We start from the raw sequence: 16,454 nt of genomic DNA, 5'->3' as shown, positions 1-16,454 counted from the left end.
CTATTGCCCAGGCTGGAGTGCAGTGGCGTGATCTCAGCTCACTGCAACCTCCGCCTCCTGGGTTCACACCATTCTCCTGCTTCAGCCTCCCGAGTAGCTGGGACTACAGGTGCCTGCCACCAGGCCCGGTTAATTTTTTGTATTTTTAGTAGAGATGGAGTTTCACCGTGTTAGCCAGGCTGGTCTCAATCTCCTGACCTCATAATCTGCCCACCTCGGCCTCCCAAAGTGCTGGGATTACAGGCGTGAGCCACCACGACCAGCCTGGATTGTCTTTCTGAAATATTGGTGATCCTGTCTGTCATTCGCATCATGTTTCTTTCTTCTTCTTCTTCTCCTCTTCCTCCTCCTCCCTCCTCCTCCTCCCTCCTCCTCCTCCTCCTCCTCCTCCTCCTCCTCCTCTTCTTCTTCTTCTTCTTCTTCTTCTTCTTCTTTGAGACGAAGTCTTTCTCTGTTGCCCAGGTTGGAGTGCAATGGCGACATCTCAGCTCACTGCAACCTCCGCCTCCCAGGTTCAAGCAATTCTCCTGCCTCAACCTCTAGAGTAACTGGGATTACAGGCACCGCCCCCCCTACTATTCCTGGCTAATTTTTGTATTTTTAGTAGAGATGAGGTTTTGTCATATTGGCCAGGCTGGTCTGGAACGCCTGACCTCAGGTGATCCACCCACTTCAGCCTCCCAAAGTGCTAGGATTACAGGTGTGAGCCACCGTGCCTGACCTGGCATCATGTGTCTATGGTTCCATCCATGTGGCTGTGGTGTCTATCAGTAGCTCAGTCCTTTAGACTGCTGAGTGGTGTTCCATTGTATGGATACTCTGTGCCCCTGCTGGTGGTGGTGTTTTTATCCATTCACTAGCTGATGGATATTTGGGTTGTTTCCAGTTCTTGGTGATTATAAACATGTGCATAAAGGTTCTTGTGTGCACATTTTTATTTTTCTTGGGTAACTGCCTAAGTGCAGAATTCATAGGTTATATTATGAGTGTATGTTTTACTATGTGAGGAACTCCCAAATTATCTTCCCAAGTGGCTGAACCATTTTTGCATTCCCACCAGCAGTGTATGAGCTGCTCTGCATGCTAGCTAGCACTTGATAATTTCAGTTACATTTTTAAAATTTTTCAGCTATTCTAATAGATGTGTAATGGTATTTTCTTATTTTAAAATTTCATAGCAGTCATTTTGATTGGCATTCACAACTGCCTCAGAGGGAACCGAGACAAAAAGAAAACATAAAGAAAGAAAATTCTGCCTGTGGAACGGAAGAACGGGAACAGGTGCAGAAAGGGTTCTGAGAATGAGTGTGAGATTGAGGATATTCAGGGTAAAAAAAATCAGCTTTGGCTGAGGAAGAGTGCCCCCAGGGAGGTGGGGGTTGTGTCAACCAGACTGCCCCCTCTCCCAGAGCTCAGACCCAGGGCTCTGAGAGTCCTCAGGTCTTCATGTCTCAAGAGGAAAGAAGGAGTTGGGGTGGGGGAAGGGTAGAACTCTTTCTGCCTTTATTTATTTATTTATTTATTTATTTATTTAGAGACAGGATCTTGCTCTGTTGCCCAGGCTGGAGTGCAGAGGCATGATCATGGCTCACTGCAGCCTGAAACTCCCTGGCTCAATCGATCCTCCTACCTCAGCCTCCTAAGTAGCTGGGACTACAGGCATGTGCCACCACGCCCAGTAATTTTTTTATTTTTTGTAGAGATGGGCTTTTGCCATGTTGCCTAGACCAATCTTGAACTCCTAGGCTCAAGCAATCCTCCTGCCTCAGCCTTCCAAAGTGCTGGGATTACAGGTATGAGCCACCACACCAGATCCAGAAAGTTTATTTTTGAGCGCAGTGTCCATGTCACCATACTGTGAGCTCCATGAAGGCAACCCATCATCACTCTTGTCCCTTGCTCTGTTCCCACACCTGGCTCACTGCCCATCTCATGGTTGGAGCCCAGGAGGTACTTATGGAGTGGATGGAATAATGAATATTTCTAGACCACTGAAGCTGCTTTAGTGAAACGTCACACAGAACAGTGACTGCATTCTTTCTGCCAGTCTAGGGAAGGTCCCTTTTGCTCGCCCTAGGCCCAGTTGATGGCCCATCTGGTCATTTCTTCACCACCTCTCACACCTGTTCACTTTACTACCCCTTCCCTCACCACTGCTTCTTCTGTGGGCTGTTGACACAGCCTCCTAACAACTCTCATGGCCTCCCCCAGTCTTCTTCTGTCCCCCAGTTTCTAATCTGTCTTATCTTTGCCAGATGTTGGATTAATAAGCCTTGCTCTTATCCTGACCTGTCACACCAAGAGCCCCTGTACTGGCTCCTGATATCCACAAAAGAAGAGCCAACAGGAAACTGGCCCCTGCTCCTTTCCTATATCCCAGCTCTCACTGGCTCTCTGGAGGGCTCTTGATTTTGGTCAAAGTCTACCATCATGTTTGTTGTTGTTGTTGTTGTTGTTTGTTTGTTTGTTTGTTTTTTGAGACAGAATCCCGCCCGGACACCCAGGCTGGAGTGCAATAGTGCGATCTCGGCTCACTGCAACCTCTGCTTCCCAGGTTCAAGCAATTCTTCTGCCTCAGCCTCCTGTGTAGCTGGGATTACAGGCGCCCGCCACCACGCCCAGCTGATTTTTTGTATTTTTGTAGAGACAGGGTTTCACCATGTTGCCCAGGCTGGTCTTGAACTCCTGACCTCATGATCTACCCTCCTCAGCCTCCCAAAGTGCTGGGATTACAGGCATGAGCCACCACGCCCAGCCACCTTCATGTTTTTAAAACTGCCCTTTCCTGCTGAAACCAACCCTACCCTGTCTGCATGGCCTCTCAAAAGAACAAAAGAACCAGGGCTTCGGGATCAGAGAGACGTGGGTTCAAACTCTAGTGACCTATTTCCTAACCAAGGGGACATTGAAAAATCCCTTACCCTGAGTCTCAGTGCTCTTTTCTCTAGAATGGGCAATAAAAAGTACCTACCTTTACTTGGGAGGCTGAGACAGCAGGATTCTTTGGGTCCAGGAGGTTGAGGCCACAGTAAGCTAAGAAGCGCCACTATGCTCCAACCCGAGTGACAAAGGGAGACCTCATCTCGAAAACAAAACAAAACAAAAAAGTACCTACCCTGGGTTTGTGTAAGGAGATTGTATGTATAAAGGGGGCCTGGCATATACTAACAATGTAGAAATTTTTTAAAAGGTAGATATGATTTTTGGTAATTCCTGCCTAAAGAAAAAAAGGCTAAAAAAAAAAGAGTATAGTTAATTAATTGTTTTCTAATTCTTTCCCAGCCAAAACACTGAAGGTTGCTTCCCTAGGGAGGGAACTACCTGAGTAGAGATTGGGTTTCAAGTGTGGGTGCTGCTGCCCCCAGCCTAATGGGTCTCATGCCCTAAAGAGAAGCTGGTCAGTCACAATGCTCCCTCCAACTCCTCTTTACCTTGGGATAGAGTCCTCATGGGTTAAAAGACCAACCAAGCAACAACAGGACACAGTAGAGAAAACAGTCAGTGAGGGAGAACTTTTTCATCCTTTCCCACAGACATTTGGGGTCATCTCATGTGTGAACATGGTGAAGGAGGAAGACAAAGACAAACAGAATGTGGTCCTCCTGACTGGGTGCTCCCTGAGGGAGAGGCATGAGCCTACTGATGATTGGAGTTTGCTATGGTTTGTATAATAGTGTCTCCTCTGAAATTCATGTTGAAATGGAATCCCCCATGCAACAGTATTAAGAAGTGTGGCCTTGAGGATGTGATTGAGTCATGAGGGCTCCATACTCATAAACGGATAGGGTTAGGGCTCTTATAAAAAACTTGACAGGCCAGGCACGGTGGCTCACGCCTGTAATCCCAGCACTTTGGGCGGCCGGGGCAGGTGGATCACCTGAGTCAGGAGTTTGAGACCAGCCTGGCCAACATGGTAAAACCCTGTCTCTACTAAAAATACAAAAATTAGCTGGATGTGGTGGTACATGCCTGTAATTCTGGCTACTTGGAAGGCTGAAGCAGGAGAATCACTTGAACCCAGGAGGCAGAGGTTGCAGTAAGCAGAGATCATGCCACTGCACTCTTGCCTGGGCAACAAGTGTGAAACTCCATCTCAAAAAAAAAAAAAGTCTTGACAGATGGAGTTCACTCTTTTACTGCCCTTCCATTCCTTCTGCCACTTGAGACCATGGCATTCCTCCCCTCTAGAGGATGCAGCAACAAGGTACCATCTTGGAAGCAGGGAACAGCCCTCAGCAGACACAACCAAACCTGCTGGTGCCTTGCTCTTGGACTTTCCAGCCTCCAGAACTGCAAGAAAATACATTTCTCTTTTTTATAAGTGACTCAATCTCAGGTATTTTGTTATAGCAACAAAAACGAACTAAGACAGAGTTGTTCCAAGAAGAAGACACTTAAAACCTCTCCAAAGCAGATGGGTCTCCCTGGAGTAGAAAGCTCCCCAATATCAGTGAGATTCTAGAGGAAACATTATGATCACATATGAGGGAAGAGAGTGAAGCTTCAAATGGGCTCTGATTAGGGGCTCTCTAAAGCCCAGCCTCATTCTGGGTTCTGCAACTGAAGAGGCTTTAGGGTATCAAAGGGCGTCCAGTTGCTTGAAAAGCAAAAATAAAAAGAAGAAGCTCATAGGTCAATAAGGCAAGTCATTAAGAAAGTAGGTGCTTTTAATACCAGGTAATGTCAGCATAAGAATATGTATACAAAGCTGGGTTATTTTTAGTATTGGGTGAAGGCACATTATTCTTTTGACAATTAGAATAAAGAAAGCAATTAGAAACTCCAGGAAAATGAAAAGCTGTGCAGAAAAAGCTGTAGCCCAAATACAAAGCAAATGAAATGTGGCATGTCTTTGAGCAGTTGATGGAGCATAAGAAAATTGAATACATTTGACCTTGATGCTAAGAACCCCTTCTGAGCAGCCTGGGCATCAAGACATTAGATCAGAAGGGAAAGAAATGTAATTCTTTGATATTCCTTGGCTCAGCAGTGACAGTGAACTGTACCCACACAGGCATGAGAATATAATATTGGTTTATTGATTTTTTCTTAGAGTCAATTTATGGACAAAATGCAGCTGTTATAATAATGACTTCAGAATCTTATCTAAATGTTATCATCAATTAAAATGTAAAAGTAAGACTATTAAAGACTTGAGAGGTAGAGGAGAGATAGAAGTCGGTTTCTCATTTTACATAGTGGGAAGTCAGATTGTATCTTCACTCTATGGAGTAGGAAGTAGGTCTCTTAGTTAGAGCTCGATAACCAGTAGAAGAACCAAGAATATTTTAATTTGCAAAAACCAGGAGGAATGAAGAGCGATGAAAGGGAGCCATGCACATGAACCAAAACCTTGTTTTTCACAGGAGAGTGAATGAGTTTCCTAGGATTGCCATAACAAAGTATCAAAAATAGTGTGACTCGGCCTGGCGCAGTGGCTGACGCCTGTAACCCCAGCATTTTGGGAGGCCAAGGCGGGCAAATCACTTGAGATCAGGAGTTCAAGACCAGCCTCGTCAATGTGGTGAAACCCCATCTCCACTAAAAATATGAAAATTAGCCAGGCGTGGTGGCAGGAGCCTGTAATCCCAACTACTCAGGAGGCTGAGGCAGGAGAATCGCTTGAACTTGGGAGGTGGAGGTTGTGGTGAGCCAAGATCACACCACTGTACTCCAGCCTCGGCGACAGAGCAAGACCTTATTTTAAAAAACAAATAAATAAATAAAACAGTGTGACTCAAACAACAAAAATTTATCATCTTACAGTTCTGGAGGCTGAGGTTGAAATCAAGGTGCCAGCAGTGTTGGTTTCTGCAGGGGAGGATCTGTTCCAGGCTTCTCCACTAGAATCTCTTGCTTGCTGGTGATCTCTGGTGCTTACAGATGCACGGCTCCACCAGCTGCTTTCATCTCCATTTTATGATCTCCCTGTGTCTTCACCTTGTCTTCCTTCTGTATCCAAATTTCCCCTCTTTATGAAGACACCAAGAATTCTAAATTTTGAATTTGGTCTTCCAGGTAGTTATCAAGACACATTTGTCATGGATTGGGGAATAGAACATATTAAGTCTTCTGTAGATTTTATAACCTTAAAATATTTACACATATGGCCAGGTGCGGTATCTCACACCTGTAATCCCAGCACTTTGGGAGACCAAGGCAGATGGATCACCTGAGGTCAGGAATTCAAGGCCAGCCTGACCAACATGGCAAAACCCTGTCTCTACAAAAATACAAAAATTAGCCAGGCATGGTGGTGGGTGCCTGTAATACCAGCTACTCGGGAGGTTGAGGCAAGAGAATCACTTGAACCCAGGAGGCAGAGGTCGCAATGAGCCAAGATCATGCCACTGCACTCCAGCCTGGGCAACAGACCCAATCTCAGGTATTTTGTTATAGCAAGACAAGAGTGAGACTCTGTCACAAAAAAAAAAAAAAAAAGAAAGAAAGAAAAAGAAAAAAAAAAAAGGAAAATAGGCCAGGCGAGGTGGCTCACGCCTGTAATCTCAGCAGTTTGGGAGGCCAGGGCAGGTGGATCACATGAGGTCAAGTGTTCGAGACCTGCCTGACCAACATGGAGAAACCCTGTCTCTATTAAAAGTACAAAATTAGCTGGGCATGGTGGTGTGCACCTGTAATCCTAGTTGCTCAGGAGGCTGAGGCAAGAGAATCACCTGAACCTAGGAGGTAGAGGTTGCAGTGAGCTGAGATCACACCATTGCACTCCAGCCTGGGCAAGAAGAGTGAAACTCCATCTCAAAAATAAGTAAATAAATAAATCAAATATTTACACCTATGGTATATGGGCTTCCAATTATACTCTTGTCATAGGCCCTGCAAAAGTATGGGCAGGCCTGATGTGTGTAACCACAGCAGAAGAAGAACCAGAAACCATCAGTTGTTGCTCTGGAGAGTGCATAGGAGAAGGTGAGACTGGGAGAAAGAGGATTGTAGTGTTCTGTTAGAAGCCTCTCTGTCAATGTGATGCTGTTTTGCCATTTGCGTGCTTCACTTCAATAAAACTTATGAAAGTTATCCAAGTTCTCACCTTCTCCCTTGAGTCTTCCTGATCCCCAGCTCTCACCACAGACAGAGCTTCTACAACCCTCAGCAGCTGTGCTGCCTTCTGTCCTGCCTGGCCTGCTCTCCCAGAGGCCCCTGAAGACAATACCACCTCCCCAGGCCCACTGGCCACCTGTCTTCTTGTCTCCCCCGAGAGGTTCCCTGAGCTGAGGTCAGCACAGCCTGTCTGCCCTGCCTCCTCTTGGTCAGCATTCTCTGCCAGAGCTTCTCTCCTCCCTCCCCCTCTAGCCTGGTGCTCCCACCTGCACCTCCCGGTAGCCCCTCAGGGTTGGGAGAAGCCCAAGCTCTGCCCACAGTCTCTGTCTGGTGGCTGAGGGTGGGCGGGGAGGTGTTGCATGGAACAGTGCTGCAGCCTCACCTCTTCGTGAGAAGCAGGTGTCTGCCAAGTCAAATGGCTTTCTGCTATCCGTGAGAGGCTCCACCTTCCTCCTGACTGGCCCAGGCCTTTGCCACCACTGTTCTCTTTATGTCTCAGTCTCCCTCCCTCCCCTTTCCCTTGCTTTCTGCTGGGTCCCCCGTTTCTCCTTTTCTGTCTGTCTGCATTACCCTCCAAGCCCTTTACCCTCAATTCCATCTTGCCATGGAGCAGAGGGATTATTGCGACTCCCCCATTCCAGACCCCAGATCCTGCTTCATCCTCAGGGTTAAGCTACCCCTGCCCCACACACTCAACCTGCACCGGCATCTAATCCAGGCCCTTCATGCTGACCCCTGACAAATGGCCCTTGGCCCATTCCTAGTGCCCCACAGCTAACAGTGGGACGTGATACTGACCCTGTAGCACTGGTTCCAGTCTAGAACCTTAATCTGAACACTCACTGTCATTCATAACACTCACCAATCCCACCCCTACCCTTTGGGAAGGGCTGGGGCTGAAAACTTGAGGTCTGTGATGTATCCTGGGGGTGCGGCCAAGTTCTGCATTCCTGGAAACTGGGACTGGCTTGGAGAAAAACAAAAATAAATCCTATGAAGTATGCTTCAATTGGTGTTACTGCTGAAAATAGTCCCTGAGGACTAAGACGAAGGTCAGGAGAGAGCAGTGGGAATGGTGTCAGGAGAGGGGACCAGAAATGTGGCTGGAGATGGCCCTGAGTGGAAGGGCAGTGACAGTCAGCAGGGAGGGCTTAGGAGGCCCTGGGCAGATGGAGGAGGGAGGAGACGGGGGGCAAAGGCTCCAGCTGGAAGGCCAAGGTTATTGTTCATTCATTCCTTTGTTCAGCAACTATTTGTTGAGCACCTACTAAGTGGCAGGCCCTTTGCTGGGCACCGGGGAGACAGCAGTGGACAGAACCAAGTACCCGCCTGTGTGGAGCTCGCATTCAGATTGCGGAGATAGACAGGAAACACACTAACAGAGATGTTAGGGGAAGGTAGGAAAGAAGGACAAATAAGGCAAGGTGAGCAGACAGCGAGGGACAAATACTTTACATAGAGTGGCCTGGGAAGGCCTTTCTGGGGAGCTGGCATTTGAACAAACCTCAAAAGACAAGAGGAAGGGAGCCCTGCAAGTACGGAGGGACTTTGTCCAGTTAGAGGAAATAGTAGGAGCAGCAGCCCCAAGGTGGGAGCAGGGGACACGTGGAGCTGCACACAGCGAGCAGGGCCAGAGTAAAGCGGGGTCAGGCCAGAGAAAGCAGCCAGGTTGCCCACCAAGGCTCATCTGGGTTCCTAGGTCAGAGATCCCGAGAAGAGGGGAGAGGCCCTCATGCCCAAGTGGTGGGAAGGGGTGGAGGAAAATGGGGAGGAAATGGAAGTGAGGCCACCCCACGTAAGGTCAGCTGCGACCTCTGAGTTAGCATGATGCCAGAAGAGAAGACAGGGCCTGCAGGGCCTCTCCCCCATCCACAGCCCTGGGTGCACATGCCACGAGCTCCTGCTCACTCCACCTCACGTCCCCACACTCGTGCATGAACAACACACACACAGAAAATAGGGACAGGCTCAGCTTTCACATGCATGCACATAGAAATTACGTGTAAACACACGCATGCACACGGGACCCTCGTGTCAATGGAGACATTTTTGAGAATTCTAGACAGGCAGAATATAAGGGCCAAAGGACTTTAGACCAACTCTCACGTATGACAGAGGCACTAAGGCCTAGAAAAAGGAAGCTTCATAATTTGTTGAGCTAGGCAGATTGCTCTATGTACCCCCCATGTATGTGCGTGTTGTGCGCACGTGCGCGCGCGCGCACACACACACACGCAATCCCACCCGCTGGCCAAAGCTCCTTCCATAACCCTATCTTCTCAACAGCCTCTGCCTCCCAGGACACCCACAGGCTTAACCAAGTCCCACCAGGAGTGCACCGAGCTTCCTCCCAGCTATTCCAGCAGGCTGCTGGGGGGAACGCAGTGTCGGGACCAAGACAGACCCTGCCCTTCTTGGTGGGATGGCAACAGCTCACAACCACAGCTGACCACAGCAGCCCCCGACTGCCTCTCTCCTCTCAGAGCCTGTTTCCGGGTCCAACAGACCTTCTTCCTCCATCTCTCTTTCTGCGTGTTTCTCCCTTGCTTCCTTTCTCTACCTCCGGAAAGGAGGCCGTGATTCCCTCACTTTCTCCTGGTATCTTTCTCATTACTCTGTTTCTCTCCAGTTCTCTGTCTCTGCTGGGCTTGTCCCTCTCACTCCATTTTCTCATCAGGATCTTTTTTTGCTTTCCAGGGAAAGCTGACGTGGCATCCCTGGTCAGCGGGAGTGAGGCCTCCTGGGGTGGGGGAGTCCCGCTCGAGCTGGGGTGTGACTGGTGCCCTGGTTGGGGGCAGCAGGAGCAGGAGCGGAGTGAGAGGCAGCGGAATAGGGGGAGAGAGGGCTGGGTCTCCGCGGGCAGGAAGGGGAGCAGGGGGAAAGAAAGACTGTGGGAGGAAGTGAACCCCCCTCCCCTGCTAGGGTGACCAACTGTACTGGTTTGCTGAGACTGTCTGGATTTGAGCATGGAAAGTCCCATGTCCCAGAAAATCCATCAGTTCCAGGTGAACCAGGACTGCTGGCTGGTCACCCTATAAGCTGCCAGGGACCCACAGGAGACAGGGCCAGGACTCACAGGAGGGGCTTCCAAGCTTGGCCTCCTAGTTCTGGGGACAGTCAGGGCCCCACGTACTCACCAAGGGTCCCCATCTCAGGCCTGAGCCCAATTTAGAGGAGGCCAGGAGAAGGGAGATGGCAGCCCAGACAGTCCACAGGAAGCTCCCAGGTGGAAAAGATGAGGAAGCCCAACTTCTGGCTTGTCTCCCAGCCTGCTGGCATGATCTCCCGTGAGGTGGGCTTTACAGAAAAAACTTGAGCTATGACAGCAAGAGACGGCAGAGGGGCAACCCGGGAGATCATACGCCCCATCCTCAGAGGCCTGCACAACTGCTCCTGGGCTCTCCTGAAGGGTAGGCCCACCTGTCCCACTGGGAGACACCTTGGAGAGTCAATGGTCCTTAGCTGAGATCCTGCTGGCCCTATTATCCTTCCTGGTGGAAGCAGGCACTGCCACACCTTGCAGGCAGTGGCAGGACCTGAGCAGACTAGGAAGATACATCAGTGACCAGCATGCGCAGTCTCATGTCTGCCCAAGAGGGCTGGTCCCTCTCACTTTTTCTGCCCTCAGCCCCCAACATCTGTTCTGAGGTGGGAGTCTGAGCTTAGTATTTGGCTGTCATTCAGGTCTTAGGTAGGGAATGAGGGGACAGACTCCCTGCCCCCAGAAGACTGCTGACATACTCACCCATCCAACAGAGCATGGGTCTCCTACACTGTATGAAATATTCTCTAAAATGTCTTGGGCATGCCCCTTCCCTAGCCTGGGCCCAAAGGCCCTATCTGTAAGATGATGAGGTGGTGAAGTGGGTGAGCTCTAAAATGCTTCATTCTGATGATCACCCAACTTGTCCATCATGCCGTGAAGGGGACGCTTACTGAGTGTCTTCCCAGTGCCGGAGATCAATAGCACCTGGGAAGGTAAGGCCTCTGCCCTCAGTGGGCTTCCTCTCTAGTAAGGGGTCGCACATTAAACACACATGAATAAATAATCACAGCTTATAGGAAGAGCTATGAAGAAAAGTCAGGAATGTCCGCAAGAACAGTCACTGGGAACTGAGGGCTGCGGAGGTGCTTGCACTCTGACCCTGGTGTGCTTGGAAGGAGGGAGATGGGGTAGGAACTGTGAACTCCTCAGAGCACCCTGGAGGTGAAGTTGCTGGCATAGACTTTGTGCAGGTGAGGGTGTGTGTATGGGCTGTGCAGAATACACTGAAGCCCCCTCTACCAGGAAGCCCTCCCTGACTGACACAGGTCACTGAAACTCCCCTCTGGTTTACTGAACCCTGGATGTGTATTCTTGCAGCCTCTGGTTGACCAACCAAACTCAGGACTTTCCTAGAAATTTTCCGGCACAGTGAGGATGATGCAACAGAGGCCTTCCTCTGCAGGGGAAAAAAGGGGGATGCTCCACTAGACCATAATAATATCCTCAACATCATACTGGGGTGTTTTGCAGGCAGCATGCTGGGGACTTCTGTGGCCTTGCTTGGTGACAGGGAATGGGGTGTGATGAGCTGCGGCAGGCTTCCTGGGGATGCTTTCAGCCAAAGATGATCCCTGTCTGCCCTTGGCCCTGCTGAGAGGGTAAGTTGAGTCATGAGCAGAATTCAGCCAGTTATCAGATGGAAGGCTAAGGAAGCTTGGGGAGGGCTACTGAGGAGATATGGTAGGCTTGTTCTGTGGAGGGGAAAACTCTTCAGTCTACAGAGTTCTTTTCTGGGGCTTCTTCGTCTTTCGATTTCTCTTCCAGTTCCCTTGTTTTGGGCCTCTTTTGTTTCCCCCATTCCCCTACCCTGGGCCTTCCTGTTTGGAAAAGGGGTCAAATATCTTCACCCTGGAGGCGTCTGCCCCTTCCGCACAGTTGGTGTTGTAACAGTGGAGCTCAGAGAGGCCAAAGCTGACCGCATAGATGTCCAGCACCAACAGTGGGATTTTGGGCCCTGCGGGGGACACAGAGAGAACTCTCCAGGAGTGCGGCCCCTTGGCCTCCCCTCTGGGTGCCCAGTGGGCAGTGGGCCTGGGTGGCTCAGAATCCCGGCCAGGAGCACTGAAGGCCAACAGGCTCCCGCCCTGAGCTTTCTGAGCCAGAATTCCTTGTCTCCTCCCCAACCAGTGGGGAGTGCAGTGAGGGGCGGGGCCTGGAGTCTTGGGAGCTCCCTGGACAACAACATGCATTTAGCGCAGCTCAGTCTCAGAGCCAGTAGGATATGTTTTCTTAAAAAAAAAAAAAAAAACATGCCTAACATCTTGGCTTTCACTGAAGGGTTGGTATCTGCTTTGTACACTTTGGTCTTCTTGGCTTTTCACTGAGACACAAATACATGGATGCACACTCACTTCCACACACAAACCCACACCAAGCCAGACACACCCATACAAACATACACCAAGACGTACACACACACACACACTCACACACAAATTAATGTATGTGGTTTCACACCCACATCCACACAAACACACATACAAAGTCAGGCACACACAGAAATACGCACCCTCACACCCACAAACTTGTACACACACACACACATATACACACCAACACACATACAACCCTGGCTTGGACAAAGGCTTCCCCTTTTTCCTTGTTTGCAGTGGAAGTTTCCCACCTTCCATGAGATTCAATTTCTCGCCCTTCCCCCGCTAAAATCCTCCTGGCCCCATCATTTCTTGGGTCCTTTCCAGACAGTGCTGTGTCTTTAAGGAAGTTGAAGCTGCTAAAAGTGAGTGAGAGAGAGAGAGAAAACACAACCCAAAAAAATTTGGCATCTCTTCCCCCCTCAAGTTTCTGGTGTCACTTATGAAACACGGGTCCTTGTTGCTGCAGAGCAGTTGTTTTGCTGGAAGGAGGGAGTGCGCGGGCTGCCCCGGGCTCCTCCCTGCCGCCTCCTCTCAGTGGATGGTCCCAGGCACCCTGTCTGGGGCAGGGAGGGCACAGGCCTGCACATTGAAGGTGGGGTGGGACCAGGCTGCCCCTCGCCTCAGCATCCAAGTCCTCCCTTGGGTGCCCGTGGCCCTGCAGACTCTCAGGGCTAAGGTCCTCTGTTGCCTTTTGGTTCCACCTTAGAAGAGGCTCCGCTTGACTAAGAGTAGCTTGAAGGTAAGCCAGTGGGGAGGAGGGCTCCAGGGCCAGCGGCGGGAAGGGGAGGCCTCTTGGATATAGGGGCTGGTTCCCTCTTGGTCCATCCCTGCTAGTCTGAGGTGCATGGGACAATCCTTAGCTTGGAGCAGTCCAGGGGGCATCTGCTGCTTCCACAACCCACAACTGAGGCCCCACAAATCCCAGCTGCGTTTGGGCTGAGCCCCTGGCCTCACCCCAGTCAGCTGAGAGGTCCTGGCGGGGGTTTATTTGGGCAGCTGCCTGGCTAAGTTTGAACAGAATAGGCCACGGGTGTGATTCCACAGAAAAGGCCTGGTGTCTGCTGCGGTCACGGCCGGAGGAGCGGGAGGGGGTGGGTGGAGTGGATGGGGGTGGTGTGCACTGCACAAGGGGCCTTGTCTGGGCCAGGGCAGAGCATACCTATGGGGGACTCTGGTGGGAGGGACTGCGGCCAGGATGTGGGAGGGCAGGGGGAGGTTCTGCAAAGTGCTGGGGGAGGGGGGTGGCTGGAAAACAGATTTCGAGTCATAAAGTCAGCTAGGAACAGGCCGAGGCAGGGAGAACTCTCCACTCGAAGGAGGAGCTGGGATCCTCTTCCATCCTGTCTTCGTCCTGCCTGGCTGCGTGACCTCGGGCAAGTCTCTGCCCTTCTCTGGGCCTCAGTTTCTCCTTCTGTAGGATGGGGGCGGTGGGCTAGGTGGTGTTGGGCTTTAGCTGGGTTATGTGGGACAGGGCCTCCTGATGGGAAAGAGCTCTGGCTGGGCTTGTGGGAGGAATGAGTCCCTCTGGCGAGTTCTCAGGATCCCCTGGGTGACATGCCCTTCTCTGCAGGAGGCACCATGCAGGAGCTGCATCTGCTCTGGTGGGCGGTTCTCCTGGGCCTGGCACAGGCCTGCCCTGAGCCCTGCGACTGTGGGGAAAAGTATGGCTTCCAGATTGCCGACTGTGCCTACCGCGACCTGGAGGCTGTGCCGCCTGGCTTCCCGGCCAATGTGACTACACTGAGCCTGTCGGCCAACCGGCTGCCAGGCTTGCCAGAGGGTGCCTTCAGGGAGGTGCCCCTGCTGCAATCGCTGTGGCTGGCACACAATGAGATCCGCACGGTGGCCGCCGGCGCCCTGGCCTCTCTGAGCCATCTCAAGAGCCTGGACCTCAGCCACAATCTCATCTCTGACTTTGCCTGGAGCGACCTGCACAACCTCAGTGCCCTCCAATTGCTCAAGATGGACAGCAACGAGCTGACCTTCATCCCCCGCGACGCCTTCCGCAGCCTCCGTGCTCTGCGCTCGCTGCAACTCAACCACAACCGCTTGCACACATTGGCCGAGGGCACCTTCGCCCCGCTCACCGCACTGTCCCACCTGCAGATCAACGACAACCCCTTCGACTGCACCTGCGGCATCGTGTGGCTCAAGACATGGGCCCTAGCCACGGCAGTGTCCATCCCGGAGCAGGACAACATCGCCTGCACCTCACCCCAAGTGCTCAAGGGCACACCGCTGAGCCGCCTGCCACCACTGCCATGCTCGGCACCCTCAGTGCAGCTCAGCTACCAACCCAGCCAGGATGGTGCCGAGCTGCGGCCTGGCTTCGTGCTGGCTCTGCACTGTGATGTGGATGGGCAGCCAGCCCCTCAGCTTCACTGGCACATCCAGATACCCAGCGGCATTGTGGAGATCACCAGCCCCAATGTGGGCACTGACGGGCGTGCCCTGCCTGGCAACCCTGCAGCCAGCTCCCAGCCGCGCTTCCAGGCCTTTGCCAATGGCAGCCTGCTTATCCCCGACTTTGGCAAGCTGGAGGAAGGCACCTACAGCTGCCTGGCCACCAATGAGCTGGGCAGTGCTGAGAGCTCAGTGGACGTGGCACTGGCCACACCCGGCGAGGGTGGTGAGGACACACTAGGGCGCAGGTTCCATGGCAAAGCGGTTGAGGGAAAGGGCTGCTATACGGTTGACAATGAGGTGCAGCCATCAGGGCCGGAGGACAATGTGGTCATCATCTACCTCAGCCGTGCTGGGAACCCTGAGGCTGCAGTCGCAGAAGGGGTCCCTGGGCAGCTGCCCCCAGGCCTGCTCCTGTTGGGCCAAAGCCTCCTCCTCCTTCTCTTCCTCACCTTCTAGCCCCACCCCAACCAAGGCTGGGCTGAAGCAGCCCCAGGGCTTTCCTAACTCCTCCCCTTGCCCCTGCCAATGCCCCTTTAAGTGCTGCAGGGGTCTGGGTTTGGCAACTCCTGAGGCCTGCATGGGTGACTTCACATTTTCCTACCTCTCCTTCTAATCTCTTCTAGAGCACCTGCTACCCCCAACTTCTAGACCTGCTCCAAACTAGTGACTAAGATAGAATTTGATCCCCTAACTCACTGTCTGCGGTGCTCATTGCTGCTAACAGAATTGCCCGTGCTCTCCTCTCAGGGGCAGCATGCTAACAGGGTGGTGCCCTAATCCAACTGGGAGAAGCCTCGGTGGTGGAATTCCAGGCACTGACTGTCAAGCTGGCCAGGGCCAGGATTGGGGGAATGGAGCTGGGGCTTGGCTGGGGGGTGGTCCAAAGCAGACAGGGAATGGGAGAGGAGGATGGGATGTAGACAGTGGTTAGCATGGCTCTGAGGCTCCCCAGGGCCTGCTCAAGCTCCTCCTGCTCCTTGGTGTTTTCTGATGACTTGGGAGATTGGGAGCCCCTTTGTCCTCATCTGAGACTGAAATGTGGGGATCCAAGATGGCCTTCCATCCTCTTACCCTTCCTCCCTCAGCCTGCACCCTCTATCCTGGAACCTGTCCTCCCTTTCTCCCCAGCTATGCGTCTGTTGCCTGCTCTTCTGCAAAGGCCAGCCAGCTTGGGAGCAGCAGAGAAATAAACAGCATTTCTGATGCCCCTCCGTGTCTGCCTGGAATTTTGTCTGGATCTAGGAGACCCTACTGGGAGATAGAATCAGGAGCTGAAGATGCAGGGCAGCCAGCCTGCCTGCCCACAGTGGCAGGGGCCTCTGGGACCCCAACAGACTGTGGAGGCACAGGAGGGCTGACCCAGTGCTTGTGTCAGGGGCTGGGCCTTGCAGTGGGCTGAGCTGCAGATAGTCCCTTCCTCCAAACCGTCCCACAGGACAGGTGGGGGCAGAAGCCTGGGGTGGCTGGCTACCCTGAGCAGCGCCTGATGTCAGCACTGGCTTCAAGAGAGGCATCTGGAAAGGCGCGAGGAAATGGAGGTGCCTGAGTGGTAGTTCCTCTTCCCTGTC

At 52.0% G+C, this 16,454-nt stretch overlaps 1 protein-coding gene across 2 annotated transcripts; it reads left to right on the top strand.

The window, feature by feature from the left end:
- The first annotated feature begins 12,873 nt into the window (after nt 1–12,873).
- ISLR (immunoglobulin superfamily containing leucine rich repeat) lies at nt 12,874–16,094 on the top strand. Of its 2 annotated transcripts, none has more exons than XM_033189400.1 (2): nt 12,874–13,219; nt 14,051–16,094. In XM_033189400.1, exon 2 carries the CDS (start codon nt 14,059–14,061, stop codon nt 15,340–15,342), a length of 1,284 nt encoding a protein of 427 aa, XP_033045291.1. In that variant the 5' UTR covers nt 12,874–13,219; nt 14,051–14,058; the 3' UTR covers nt 15,343–16,094. The 2 variants fall into 2 exon arrangements, with proteins under 2 accessions (XP_033045291.1, XP_033045293.1); XM_033189402.1 differs by lacking the exon at nt 12,874–13,219 and adding an exon at nt 13,701–13,853.
- The last annotated feature ends 360 nt before the right edge of the window (nt 16,095–16,454 follow it).

This window comes from Trachypithecus francoisi, unplaced genomic scaffold (assembly GCF_009764315.1).
Source record: "Trachypithecus francoisi isolate TF-2019V2 unplaced genomic scaffold, Tfra_2.0 Lachesis_group3, whole genome shotgun sequence".
NCBI classification, from domain to species: Eukaryota; Metazoa; Chordata; class Mammalia; order Primates; family Cercopithecidae; genus Trachypithecus; species Trachypithecus francoisi.
Note: the sequence above shows the minus strand (reverse complement) of the source record. Positions and strands in the feature narration are given on the sequence as shown.